The 14017-nt window shown below is 61.9% G+C and overlaps 1 protein-coding gene across 3 annotated transcripts in view; it reads left to right on the top strand.

The window, feature by feature from the left end:
• ABR (ABR activator of RhoGEF and GTPase) overlaps positions 1–14017 on the top strand; it is a 28787-nt gene that overhangs the window by 11386 nt on the left and 3384 nt on the right. For 2 of the 3 annotated variants that reach the window (XM_066563705.1, XM_066563706.1), the window contains 15 exons: positions 1658–1710; positions 1848–1988; positions 2289–2410; positions 2520–2685; positions 3195–3317; positions 3394–3469; positions 3604–3708; positions 4141–4215; positions 4361–4458; positions 4570–4701; positions 11640–11699; positions 11793–11902; positions 12193–12332; positions 12742–12876; positions 13130–13235. In XM_066563705.1, the coding sequence (XP_066419802.1) occupies positions 1658–1710; positions 1848–1988; positions 2289–2410; positions 2520–2685; positions 3195–3317; positions 3394–3469; positions 3604–3708; positions 4141–4215; positions 4361–4458; positions 4570–4701; positions 11640–11699; positions 11793–11902; positions 12193–12332; positions 12742–12876; positions 13130–13235 (1642 nt within the window). Of the gene's footprint in view, positions 1–1657; positions 1711–1847; positions 1989–2288; positions 2411–2519; positions 2686–3194; positions 3318–3393; positions 3470–3603; positions 3709–4140; positions 4216–4360; positions 4459–4569; positions 4702–7521; positions 7800–11639; positions 11700–11792; positions 11903–12192; positions 12333–12741; positions 12877–13129; positions 13236–14017 lie in introns of those variants that run through there. The other variant, XM_066563707.1, reaches the window with a different exon arrangement.

The raw sequence follows: 14017 nt of genomic DNA on the forward strand, positions 1-14017 counted from the left end.
TTTGTTCCAGGCTCGGTTGAATCATCTTGGCTCCGGCACACGCAGCCACGCGCTCGCTGTCCCCTCCGGGCATGGATCGTGCCAGTGATGGGACAGACGGAGCTGCGGTGGGCAGGGGGGTGCCGGGCTGGGGGCCCCCCCCGTGCGGGCTGTGCTGTGTGAATGGTGATGGGGAGGGGTCCCTGTTTGCCCCGGCATCGTGGGGCTGGGATGTCCAGCTCTCTGTGGCTGGGAGGAGAGGCACTGGGCATCCCTGCCTCTGCTGCCTGTGGGTCCCAGGCTGGCAGGCAGGACTGTGGGCACAAGGAGCCCCTTGCTCCTCTGTTGTGCTGGGACCACCCCTCCAGGGGCTCCCCGGAGCTTTGAATGTTCCCGTAGTGATGGCAGCAGGAGGGTCCATCCTTCCTCATGGTGGAAAAGGGGGGGCACACTGCCTGTCACCTTTATCCCAGAGCAGGGTTCTGGCTGGCTTGGCACAGGGAGCAGGGCTCTTGTTTTACCCTCTGGCATGGAGCTGTGGGGGTGCAGCCTCTGGTTGGGGTGCAGCCTGGCATCATCACCTGATGAACAGAGACCCCCTGCTCACCCTGTCTCAGGGCTGGGGGCCATGGGGCAGCCCCCTCTGGGATCACAGGGATGGGAACTCCCCATGAGTCAGCCCAGGCTGAGGAGGTGGCAGCTTTCCCTCCTCTCCCATGGCCCAAAATCTGGCTGCTCTCGGCCCCGGCAGTTTGGGGAAGTGCTCCAAAGTGAAGGGAAACCCCAGAGGCATCAGCCTGGCTGGAAGCAGCCTGGGGAGACATGAATGTGGCCATGCATGGGGAGCAGCACTGTGAGTGGGGTCTGTGCCTTTGCCTGCCCAAAGAGGTGGGGAGGAGGAGAAGGGTCTGTCTGCTTCCACTGAAATGTGCCTCTGAAGAGCCTCTGGGGCTGTTTCCTGCTGGGAGGGTGTGTGGCAGGAGAAAGGGGGTGTCTGTACCCCCTGTGTGTGTTGTGTGGTTGTGTGTGAGGCAGCTCTGCCCTGGGTGAGCCCCGCAGGCAGTCAGGGGGGCTGCAGGCAGGGACACGGGGCAGGGCTGTGGGGCTGAAGCCTCGGTGTTCTCTGTAGGGTGGGGGTTTTGCTGCTGCTGGAGCAGCCTGGGCCCCCTTTGCAGCCAGGGCTGCCTGGGGTGGTACAGAGGGGTGGGTACAGGGTGTCCCATGGCGTGGCAGAGCTTGGTGAGAGACGGGACCCAGCTCTGAGCAAAAAGGGAAACTGAAAAAGCTGCCGAGAGTGAGGAACGGCTCTTCCGCTCCACAGCCACCGCACAGCAAGTGTGGGTGCAGCCCTCCCGGGGAGGCCCTGCCCTCAGGGGGCTGTCCCAGCCCTGTGCTGCCGCAGGTGTGGTGGGACATCCTGTCCCCACTGCCCAGGACCGCACACCGGCCTGGCTGTGCCTCCTGGTGCCCCCAGCACAGCAGGACACGGGGCTGTGGCAGTGCTGGCTCCCCTCTGCTCCTGGCACTACCACGATTGTCCAGCTGTGCAGGACAGAGCTCAGATGCTTGCCCTGGGCATCTGGGCTCCCCTGCTTGCCCCTGTGCTCGCTGTGACGGGTGGGAGAGGGGCCAGGGCTGCAGGCACAGGTGGCTCCTGACACTCTGTCTCTCCCCTCAGCGCTGCTGTACAAACCCATTGACCGGGTGACACGGAGCACCCTCGTCCTGCACGTGAGTGTGACACCAGGGCCACGGGGGTGGTGGTGGCCTCTGTCTCTGCTGCTCCTGGGGGTCTGCAGCTGTGGGGAAGTGCTGATGAGGGGTCTCCAGGGATTTCGAGCTGCTCACCTGTGCCTGTCTCCTTCCAGGATCTCCTCAAGCACACCCCAGCTGACCACCCTGACTACCCGCTGCTCCAGGACGCCCTCCGCATCTCCCAGAACTTCCTCTCCAGCATCAATGAGGACATCGACCCCCGGAGGACAGCGGTCACCACCCCCAAAGGCGAGGTGAGCCCGTGGGGTGGGCAGTGCCTGGGCACAGGGTGAGGGCTGAGCCCTCTGCCAGCCCCCTGCCCTGAAGAGCTCCTTAGTGCCTGGGTAGGAGTTGGAGAGGCTCCTCCAGATACAGTTCCAGGTACAAGGTCAGGGCTCTACCCGGTCCTTGCTGCTTGCTGGACATAGAGGACATGGACCTTCCCATGCTCCTGGTGGCTGAGCCACAGAGAGGGACAGGATTGTTGGCCTTTCTCCATGGATTGGTGGTCTTTGCTCCCTGCCTGCTCTCATGGCAGCCCCTCTGGCCCGCAGACCCGGCAGCTTGTCAAGGATGGCTTCCTGGTGGAGCTGTCGGAGGGCTCGCGGAAGCTGCGGCACGTCTTCCTCTTCACCGACGTGCTGCTCTGTGCCAAGCTGAAGAAGACAGCAGTGGGGTAAGGAGGGCGCTGGGCGCTCTGCCACGACCCCCCTGTCCCTCATTGGGGTGGGAGATGTGCCAGGGAGGGGGTCAGGCGTCAGTCAGCACCCGTGCCCTGGCTGCAGGAAGCACCAGCAGTACGACTGCAAGTGGTACGTGCCCCTGGCCGACCTGGTGTTCCCCTCGCCGGAGGAGTCGGAGCACTGCCCGCAGGTCCACGTCATCCCCGACCACGAGCTGGAGGACATGAAGATGAAGATCTCAGCCATCAAGAGCGAGGTGCAGAAGGAGGTGAGAGAAGGGTGTGTGTGACGGTGCTCACAGGGGTCTTAGGATGAGGGAAGAGACGAGGATCTGACTCCATGTTTCAGAAGGCTTGATTTATTATTTTATGATATATATTATATTAAAACTATACTAAAAGAATAGAAGAAAGGATTTCATCAGAAGGCTGGCTAAGAATAGAAAAAGAAGGAAGGATAACAAAGGCTTGTGGCTCGGACAGAGAGTCTGAGCCAGCTGACTGTGATTGGCCATTAATTAGAAACAACCACATGAGACCAATCACAGATTGGTTGCACCTGTTGCATTCCACAGCAGCAGATAACCATTGTTTACATTTTGTTCCTGAGCCCTCTCAGCTTCTCAGGAGAAAAAATCCTAAGGAAAGGATTTTTCATAAAAGATGTCTGTGACAGGGGTGGGACTTGCTCTTGGGGTGGGTGCCTTGCTCTGGATCAGGGCTGGGTCCTGGGGCACAGGGGCACCTCTGGAAGGTCCTCTCTGCTCCCCGTCTTCAGAAAGCCAACAAGGGGCAGAGCCGCGCCATCGAGCGCCTCAAGAAGAAGATGTTTGAGAACGAATTCTGGCTGCTGCTCAACTCCCCTGCCATTCCCTTCCGCATCCACAACCGCAACGGGAAGGTGAGGAGGGCGGGCTGGGGCTGGGGCCGGGCTCAGCCCTGCCCGCACACAGCCTGCCACATCTCCTCTCTTACAGAGCTACCTCTTCCTCCTCTCCTCTGACTACGAGCGCTCTGAGTGGAGAGAGGCCATCCAGAGACTGCAGAAAAAGGGTGAGTTTGGGGCTGCTGAGGTGCTCCTGGGGCTCCTGGTCACCCCAGAAGTCCTATAGGATCCCAGCCTGGTGCTCTCCAGTCTCTATGACCAGCACTGGCTGCGTCCCTCTGAAGTTTTTGTCCTCTCCCAGACCTCCAGGCCTTTGTCCTGAGCTCAGTGGAGCTGCAGGTGCTCACAGGATCCTGCTTCAAGCTGCGAACTGTCCACAACATCCCAGTCACCAGCAACAAGGACGGTGAGTGGCCGCTGGGTCCTGCTTTGCTCGGGATGATGCTGGCAGGACTCTGGGGGCTCTGCTGTGCAGGGGACAGCTTCCCACCAGGTGGCACTGCTGGAGCAGCGTCGGGCTCCCAGGCAGAGCAATCCTGGCTGCAGCACGGGGCTGCTTTTGGGCTCTCTCCATCCCACACCGTGGGCTGGGCAGGAGCAGTGTGCCCAGGGTAAGACCCAGCCAGCCCCACTGGGAACCTCCCCCAGGGCTGTCCAGCAGCAGGAGAGCTTGGGATGTGTGTCAGTGGGGGATACGGGACTTAGGGATGTCCCTGCAGGGCCTTGGGGGATTTGGGCGTCACTGCAGGGACTGTGCTTGCTGTGGCAAAGGTGGCAAAGGCTGCCTTGGGGATGGCCAGCCCCAGGCCCTGACACAGCCCCTGCTCTCCTGCCACAGATGATGAGTCCCCAGGGCTTTATGGGTTCCTGCACGTCATCGTCCACTCTGCCAAGGGCTTCAAGCAGTCAGCCAGTAAGTGTGGGTGCCCACCCTGCTTGGAGGGGCCGGTGGGCTCGGAAGAGTTGAGGTCCAGCACGTGGCCCTGCTCTGCCCACTGTGGTCCCCTGGGAGATGGTGAGGGTGTTCCTGGGGTGCTGAGCCGTGTCTGCTCCCCCAGATCTCTACTGCACACTGGAGGTGGACTCCTTTGGCTACTTTGTCAGCAAAGCCAAGACCAGGGTGTTCCGGGACACCACGGAGCCGCAGTGGAATGAGGTGAGGGAGGGTGGCATGCAGGGAGGGGCTGTGCTCCACATTTCCCTTCAAGCCCAGTTCTGGAGCTGCTCTGGGGTGCTGGGGTTGAGCCACTCTCCCTCCACACCCCAGGAGTTTGAGATTGAGCTGGAGGGCTCCCAGTCCCTGCGCATCCTCTGCTACGAGAAGTGCTACGACAAGACCAAACTCAACAAGGACAACAACGAAATTGTGGACAAGATCATGGGCAAGGGGCAGATCCAGGTATGCACTGGGGCTTTTGGGCATCCTCTCACCCAAAGGGGGACTCCTTAGGGCCTGGCACCTGGGCTGGGAGGGTTGTCCTGGAGTGGTGTCTGGGGTGGGCAGCTCTGCTTTTGGGATCAAGGTACAGCAGTTGTGGGGTTGAAGGCAGGGAGGTGGGTGGGCATCAAGCATGGGGGTGATGGTCCTGGGGCACAGTGGCTGCAGGAGAAGGTGGGACAGAGTGAGAGGGGCCTTTGTGGAGGTGGCAAAGCCAGACCTCCCCTGCAGAGATGCATCCAGCCCCAGCTGGGCTGGAAGTTTTTCTGCTCTGCTGCTCTCTGTGCTGTGGCCCCGGGGGGCTGCAGGGAGGGGTTGGCAGCTGCCCTAGGGAGGGCTCTGCATGTGCAGCCCCCCGTCCCTCCTGTGTCCCCCTCTGCCACCATCTGCCTTCCCTGTGCCTCCATCAGCTGCTGTTATGGCAACGGGGGTTTCCAGGGCAATGGCTGAGCCGCCTCTGATTGGCGGTTGCCAGGCAAGGAGGATGGAGGTCTGGGCTGCCCTGAGATGCTCCCAGGTGAGCAGGACCAGGAGGATGGAGTGGGGGGCAGGCAACCCCCAGATCTCCCATTCCCCCTGCAGCCACCTTGGCCAGGCTGCAGGCAAGCCCAGGGCAGGGGAGCACAGTTTGGGCTGGGGGTGTCTCTGTGTTTTCCTGGTGGGCAGCCCAGCCTGGCTGTGCTGGGGACAGGGTCACGCCTGGGACACAGCCCTGCACCCAGGGCCGCTTCAAAGGGCCCCTCATGGCTGCCTGCTCCGTGGGAAAGCAACTGAGGGCAGGTCCCAGGGGAGCAGAGAGCAGCAGGGAAGTGCTGCAGGGAATGGGAAGCTGTGGGGAAACGGCACTGGAGGGGACACAGGGTGGGAGGAGGGGGCTCAGCTTCACCAGTGGCTTGTCCACACCTGAAATCACCCCTGCATTGCCCTCTCCCCCAGGAAGCAGTGCTGTGGGGGTGGCATTGGGCCAAGGGGGAAGGCCAGGGCAGGCAAGGGGCTCGGTGTCCCGCGGGGATCAGTCCAGCTGCGCTCTCGGAAATAGCCTGGATCAACAAACATGAGTCATGCTGGGAGATGCGGGGGTCGGGACAGGGACAGCACAGCCCGTACCCGCTGTGCAAGAGTTCTGGGGGAAGAGCAGGAAAGAGAGAAGGCCCTGGGGCTGCTTATCCCAAGGAGGATCTGGATGGGTGGAAGAGCGACAGGGCTGGGGCTGTCCTGGTGTCACCCAGAGCCACAGGGCTGGGCTTGGTGGCAGGGCAGGACAGCTGTGAGCAGCATGGGCAGTGCTGCTGCTGCTAGGGCTGTGGGCTGTAGTCAAGCCCCAGAGCTGCCCCCCTGCCTTGTCCCTGAGCCATTCAGGCTGCCCTGGATGTTCCTGACCCTGGCTGGTCCCTGGGCTCATCATGAGCTGCTGCTGGTTCCACATAGCAGCACTGGCTGCTCAGTGGAAAGCTGTGACTCCTGGCTGGCACTAACCCTGTTTTGTTGTTATTAACCCCTTTATTTTCTAAAGCTGGAATATGCTGTGGTCAGGTTAGGGCTGTTCTGTTTGGCTCATGTCCCTGTGAGGGTCCTGTGTCCCCTGCACTGCAGGGCTCAGCCCTGCTCTGAGCTGTCCCAGTTGCTCCCAGCAGCTGGGCTGTGTCTGCTGGGTGCTGGCAGGGGTGTGTGCTGCTGTGCCAGGATGGCAGACGGGTGTTGTGGGGGGCAAAGCAGGCTGTGCTTGTGCCCACATTGCAGAGGACAGAGGCTGGATGTGGCCCCCAGGCCCTGGAGGAGAAGGCAGTGGGTGCATGAAGGGGGTCTCAGGACCCCCCTCCTCAGCCCATTAATGCCCGGGGGGATTTGGCTGTTGAAGCAGAGCCTGTGTTGTCATGGGCACGGTGCCTGCTGTACCCTCAGGGGATAGCTGCCTGTCTGTCTGTCTGTCTGTCCCCTTCCCTGGGCTGGCAGAGTCTCTGGCAGGGGAGATTTGTGATGTTGGGGCACCCCTGACCTGCAGGGAGCCATAGTGACCCGTGGGGACTCCAGGGGCTGCTGAGGGATGGACTGGGGGGCACTCAAGTCCCCCCAAGCTGCACCTCAGCGTGTCCCTCTGCCAGCAGGGACCCTCCAGGGCTTCCCTGCCCCCCTGGCAGTGGGGCTGGCACGGGCCAGGGTACACAGAGGGGACGTGGGGGTACCCAGCTGTCCCTAGGCGTGACAACAGACCCCCAAAAGCCTCCTCCTGCTCTCAGCAAGAGCAGCAGAGCCAGCCTGGCTCCTGCGGGGAGCCGGGAATGCTGCAGCCGCCAGCGGCGGTGCCCGGGGGCCGCGGCTGCTGCTGGCGCTGCGGGGCGGAAAACGGCAGAGGGAGAACGGGAGGGGGATAAAAACAGCGGAAAACGGCAAGGGGAGAACGGGAGGGGGATAAAAACAGCGGAAAACGGCAGGGGGAGAACGGGAGGGGATAACAACAGCGGATACCGGCAGAGGGATAACGGGAGGGGATAACAACAGCGGATACCGGCAGAGGGATAACGAGAGGGGATAACAACAGCGGATACCGGCAGAGGGATAACGGGAGGGGATAACAACAGCGGATACCGGCGGCGGGCAGCCCGGGCAGCCCCCCCAGCGCTCCCGAGCGGCGGCGGGCGGCAGGGCGAGGGTTAAACGCGTGGGGGCCGCCGGGGGGGGCTCCTTTGAGTCACTTCCTCGCAGCGGGAGGGAGGGAGGGAGGTTTTTGGGGCTGCCTCGCCAGCCCGACTCACAGCCTGAGGATGAGCCCCGGCCGCTCGCCGCCCCGCAGCCCCAGCCGGGCTCCCCTGGCCGGGCCCCGCTGACCTCTCGCCGCCGGCAGCAGCAGGGATGCGGATGCTGCGCTGACCCAGCCGCGGGCACCCTCGTGTCGCCTGCCCGGAGCCGAAGCGATGACGGAGGTGTTGGTGCAGCCGGAGGGCAGCCCCGGTGCCGGTACCGGGGGCGAGCGCGGCGTGGAGGAGCCCGAGGGGAAGCGAGCCCCGAACACGGGCGCCCGGCTCTGGGGCAGGGTGCGCAGCAAACTGCTCCGGCAGAAGGTGCTCCGGGTGCGGGGGGCAGCGCTGGGCTCTGGGGTGGCTCTGCCGGGCTCTGCTCTGCATTGTCACCGGTGCTTTTGTGGGGTGGGGGGCGCTGGTACGGGGGGCTGTGTTGTTTGTGTATAGAGTGAGCGCTGCGGGGTCTGTGCGCGGAGCAGGGAGGTGTTTGGGTGCTTTGGGAGCTCTTAGATGCACTTGGCAGCCTGTGAGGTGTTTGTTTTGCTCCTTCCCTCTCCCTGTGTGTGCTGGCAGGCTCCCGGAGGCTGAGCTGATTGCACCGGGGGTCCTGCAGAGCCCCAGGGAGCCCCTGCCCGGCCCTGGAGCTTTTCCAGGGGGCAGTGATGCTCCTGGGCTGGCTGGGGCCGCTTCCCGGGGACACTGCCTGTGTCCCCCTCTTGCAACCCGGGTCCATCCAGGCTTTCCCAGCTGTGTCGCAGCCACATCAGCCAGTGCTGCTGGAAACACAGAGTGCAGAGGGAGAGGAAGGGGAACAGCACCCTTGCAGGCTGTCCCAAAAGCCCCACGGGGGACTCTGGGGGTTTCCCTCGGTGCAGTCCCCCTGCCCAGCCTGGCTTGGCTCTGTGTGTGTGACGCAGCTGCATTAACCTCGATTCTGTGCCGAGCCCAGGGGATTAAGGGGCAGCAGGGCTCTCTGGGGAGGCTGCCCGGCGGCTGTTGCTGGGTCACAGCATGAAGGGGTTTCATTTCCCGTGCCCGTGCTGGCTGCTGGCTTCCCTGGGGCTGCAGGGCAGGATGTGGCCCCGGCAGGGTCCTGCTGGGTTGTGGCTGCTGCTGCTGCTCAGGTCACTCTCAGTCAGGGCTGTGGATTGCTGATTTTTTGGGGGGTTGTGCTTGGCCACTGGCAGCGTTTGCTGGTGTGGGGGCTGCCCTGTCCCACGGTGCTGGGGGCTCAGGGACTGTCTGTAGGTCTGCTGAGGGATCTGCTCGCCAGGGCAGCCATGGGAGGCCAGACTGGGGAAGCTGTGGGTGCCATGCTGATGGGAAGCAGCACTGGCTGCAGCAGCTCCTCTGGGATCCCACTCCCCAGGGCCCTGGCAGAGATGACCTCAAAGACTGAGTCACTGGTTTGCTCCCTATTGCTTCACCCCAGGCTGAGGTGGGGTGACCTCATGGGCCTGAGATGTGAGGAGGGGACATGCCCAGCCTGACCCTGCCCCACCACAGCATCCCAGTGTTTGGGGTCCTGGGGAACCACCCTGAGGATTTGGAGCCCTACCAGCTCCTCACCTTGGAGCTCTGTGCACCCAATCCTGCCTGGGTCTGCCACGACCTGGACATGTCTTGAGGGCAGAATTCCAGGATGTGGCCTCATCACCTCAAGTCCGGAGCTGTCCCATGGACAAGACGAGCAGAAGGAGGGGAGGGTCAGCACCAGCAGGACCTCTCCAGAACACACAAAGTGCTGCAGGACTGCCAGGATGCTCATTGCCTGTTCCTCCACAACTTGGGGCCTTGTCCTACGAACAAACAGCTTTGGATAATTTGGGAAGCCAGGATGATGGCACATCCCTGTGGATGAGAGCAGCACCACAGTGAATGCTGACCTGGGCATGGATACCACCATGGCTGGGAGTCCCTGGGATGCAGGAGGGAGCAGCCTGGAGACGTGCTGGTGCCCTGGCTGAGATGTTTGCCCAGGCACAGAGGGGTGTTTGAAGCCGTCTGATCTTCCAAAGAGGAGCTGACATCTCATCCTGCACAATGCTGGCTCGAGGGCTGTTCCCCAGGGCGCCTGGCCCAGGAGTTCCCCACTGACCTGGGATGTCCCTGCATCCTGCTGGAGCAAGGCAGCTCCCTTCAGAGGACAAGGAGATGGTGCTGGGGGCTGGGACAGGGTGTTTGCCAGCGCTGTGTGGGCAGGAGCTGCCTCTGGCTCTGTGGGTGGATGCTCCTGTCCATCCTCCCACGCCTGGAGATGAAGTGTTGGACGTGGCTTTGCTGAAACTGGGGAGTGGCAGCATCATGTGCTGCTGCTGCTGCTGCTGCAGGAGGGTTAGAGAGCACCAGGGTTAGGCCACAGCAGTGCACAGGGACCTGCCCTAGCTGCAGGGGGGCTCAGGCCCATGGTGCCAGCAGAAGTAGCCCAAATTTGGGCCCTGCTGGCTGTTGTGGGATGATTGTGCCCATGCAGGGGGCAGGGGCTGCAGGGGAGCTCAGGGTAAGGTCTGCAGCACTGGCAGCAGCCAACCTGGCTTTAATAAAAGCTTTCTTCAGAGCTCTGCTAAAGCCCTTCCAGATGTGAGCTGCCAGGGCCATCGGAGCCAGAGGGACCTGAGGGCTGGGGAAGGGAAGGCAGGCATGGTGGCTGCAGATAAAATTGTGTTGCAGAGCAGACAGGCTCCTGACCTGGCTGGGGGATGAAGGGGCTTCACTGCCATGAGTGGGGAAAGGGCTGGAAGTGCCTGGGACATGGTGTTGGCTGTGCTGCCTTCCTGGCAGTGCTGTGGGGGATGCAGCCCTGCAGGGGAGCACAGAGGAGCTGGAGCAGCAGGACTGGGCTTGGCTGTGCTCTGGCTGCAGTCTCGTGATCCCAGTGTCCAGACCTGCTGCAGGGTCCCATGGGAGCCCAGGGCAGCCGCAGCTTTCCTCCTCCTTCTCCTCCTCCTGCTGCTGCTGCTCCCCAGCAGGGCTGGCATGGAGGGAGCAGCGTGGCACTCGCTGGGCTCTTCCATGTGCTGGGCTGGAGCCATCCTGACACTCCTCTCCGTGTCAGGAGCCATTCCTGGGCCATGCTGGAGACGTTTCTGCCTTGCTGAGATTCACAGTTTTCCCATGGCTGAGGAGCTGCTCGGGCTCACAGGGCTGGGCATGTGGCAATGCCACCATGCTGGGTCTGTGCCAAGAGCCAGGGCAGCTCGAGCTTGTCCTTGGGACTGTGGGGTTTTGGTGTGCAAGAAGGGACATGAGGGACCCCACAGTGCCCCCCCATCATGACGTGCAGTGACTCTGTGGGCAGAGGAGCAGCAGCTCTGTGGCTGGAGCAGCAGCTCTGAACATCTTTACGCTTGCCCAGAGCATCTCCTGACCCAGCAGCTGCAGGAAGCTCCCGTGTCCTTGCAGAGTGACCCCACGTGCCTGGTGCCAGTGTGGCCTGGCAGCTGCGTGTCCCCAGCCCTGGGAGCCTCCACCAGCTCCCAGATCCCATCCCCTTCCCCAAGGGGACATTAGGGCCAGGCTGCCTGCCCTGTGCATTACAGGGATCGATGGGGCTGGATCAATACCACCAGCTGGGGACCAAAAAGCCCCAAGAGGCAACTGCACCCACCTCTGCACAGCCCTGGGGCCTGGAACCCACCAGGGCACGTGCCAGGGCCTTGGGAATGCCAGCACCTCTCACTGCACCCGGGCGCCGGGGCAGCGTCACCGAGTCCCCCGCTAGCCCCAAAGCCAGAAATAGCAGAGCCTGTCATTCCCAGGGGTTATAAATAGCCTTGGCTATGGGGAGATGTTGTTTTTCTGTATGGAAAACGCTGCCCTAGTTCTGTTTCATCAATCTGCCGCCAGAAATAGTCCTAATTTCTTGGAAGTTTCTTGCTTTGTGGGTGTGGGTTAAAGCACTGCCTTGCAGGGGCTCTGGGGAGAGGGCAGGACAGGGGGGCTGTGCCCACCTGGCTTCAGAGCACAGCCAGAGGGACCCCAGACCCTAAAGGGGAACCTCTCCATCCTCTGCTCATGAGCAGCATGTTGCCCAGGAAAAGCATATCCTGTGCTCTACACCATCTGCAGATCAGGGGCTCTGGGGGCCACCAGGCTGGGATGACAGCAGGGCTGGCACAGGGCTGTGTCCCCACAGAACTCACAGACCTTCTCTCCCCACAGCTGGACCCACAGGCCGTGCAGACGAAGAACTGGCACATGGATGTGATTGAGATGAATGGAGTAAGTGAGGGTGGGGGACCCCCAGCCCCTCGCTGTGAATGCAGCCCCTTCTTGCCTTCAGGCCAGCCAGCACTCACCCCCTGTCTCCCACAGATCAAGGTGGAGTTCTCCATGAAGTTCACAAGCAGGGACATGAGCCTGAAGAGGACCCCGTCCAAAAAGCAGACTGGTGTCTTCGGGGTGAAAATCAGTGTTGTGACAAAGTAAATGCAGGGCTGTGGGGCTGATCTGCTCTGGGTGTGGGGCTGCACTGTGTCCCCTTGCTCTGGTGTGGGGCTGCACTATGTCCCCTTGCTCCAGTTGCACTGTGTCCCCTTGCTCCCACCAGCACTGGGGAGCTTGGCCTTTGCTCTCTGCTGGGGATTTTCCTGTTCCCTTTGCCATTCCCATCCTCCCCTCCTGCATGCAGGGCTGGGCACTGGGTTGGCAGGGCTGGGCTGGCTGCCAGGGTTCCCCTGGGAGTCTCTGGTGACAGCTCTGCTTCCCGAGCCAGGCGCGAGCGCTCCAAGGTGCCTTACATTGTGCGCCAGTGCGTGGAGGAGGTGGAGAAGAGGGGAATTGAAGAGGTTGGCATCTACAGGATCTCTGGAGTGGCCACTGACATCCAGGCATTGAAAGCTGTCTTTGATGCGAGTGAGTGTCCTGGGGGAGCTTGGTGTTCTGAGACTCCCCCAGCCCCTGCAAGGCTGGGTTTGGTTGTTGCGCTGCACTTGTGCCAGATGTGCCACTCTGCACAGGAAGGGGTGGGATGAGGAGGGGTAAAAACACCCAGGGATCCCAGCCTGTCTGTGCCTCTGAGCTGGCTCCTGGGAGACACTGAGTCAGGGAAACGTTGCAAATGGATTTGCACAAATCATTGTGTGTCCTGTTGCCCAGCCAGGCAGGAACCACTGGGCTTTTCCCAGGCTCAGCCTGGCTGATGGGGCTGTGAACCCAGCAGTGCTGTCCCTGCCCTGCAGCTGGCAGCCTGGCTGGCTGGCTGGAGTGACACAGAGGGGATCAGGAGGGCAGGAGGCATCACATGTGGGTGCTCTCTGGACAGATAACAAGGACATCCTGGTGATGCTGAGTGACATGGACATCAATGCCATCGCCGGCACGCTGAAGCTGTACTTCCGAGAGCTGCCCGAGCCCCTCCTCACTGACAGGCTCTACCCTGCCTTCATGGAGGGCATCGGTAAGGGATGGCAAGGGGAAAGGGACGATGCACAAACTGTTTGGCATTGCTTGCTCTGGGATGGGGCACTCCCAAGGGTCCTTCCCAGCTCAGCCCACTTGGTCCTGGCTGTTTTTGCTGGCTCCAGGCCAGCTCAGGGCTGGTGGTGCTGCTCCCCAGTGCTCACACAGTGGCTGCTGGGAGGTATCTGGCTGTGGTGGGTCCTGCTGCTGCAGCAGACCCTGTCTTGAGCCCTCTCCCTCTTTGCCTCCAGCTCTCTCAGATCCTGCTGCCAAGGAGAACTGCATGATGCACCTTCTCCGCTCGCTGCCTGACCCCAACCTCATCACCTTCCTCTTCCTGCTGGAGCACTTGAAAAGGTAATGGCTCAGGGGCTGCCTGGGATGGGTGGGAGGTGCAGGATGGGTCTGTCTCACTGCTTTGCCGTGGGGATGGGACATGAACAGAGTCAGAGCTGCTGTTTGATTCCTGTGGTGCCTGCATGGCTCCAGGCTGATCCCAAACTGGAGGCTGTGCTGGTGCAGAGCAGGGCAGCAGCCAGGGCCAGCAACAGCAGCTTGGGGCAGGCATGGAGTGGTCCTTTCCCTTCCAAGAGGGTACAGCTCCAGGTGTGTCCCACCTGCCCTGTCTCTCTGGGCTCTGGCATATTCCCCAGGCTGCAGCTTGTTCAGACCTTCTCTGATATCAGTGTTGGCTTTCCACATCTTCTCTCCTGGGGGGTGTCCTGGAGCTGATCTGCCCCTCCAGAGCAGCCCCTGGTGTCCCAGAACCACCGGCTGTGGTGGCAGCAGGGTCTGGGCTGTGCCTGGCCAGTGATCCAGGTCAGCTCTGCAGGGAGCACACGGCCTCTGCAAACACGGAACATTTGGCTGCTGCAGCCGGCGTGCAGCTGCTTGGATGAGCTCTGCAGGGAGCAGCTGGCCTCAGCACAGGACAGGAATCAGTTGGGAGCTCTGCAGTGTCCCTTCCCACCAGTCCAGCAGTAGTCCTTGCAAAACAAGATGCAGCAATCCCTGTCACCTGTCAGCAGCGGGTGGCCAAGAACCAAGGACACTCAGCTCTGTGGAAATGTCCCAGAACTGCAGGTGACACCTCATATCAGCTATCCCAGGGTGAGTGCAGCAGTTTGTGGTTTGATAGG

This window comes from Molothrus aeneus, chromosome 20, assembly GCF_037042795.1.
Source record: "Molothrus aeneus isolate 106 chromosome 20, BPBGC_Maene_1.0, whole genome shotgun sequence".
In the NCBI taxonomy this organism is placed as follows: domain Eukaryota; kingdom Metazoa; phylum Chordata; class Aves; order Passeriformes; family Icteridae; genus Molothrus; species Molothrus aeneus.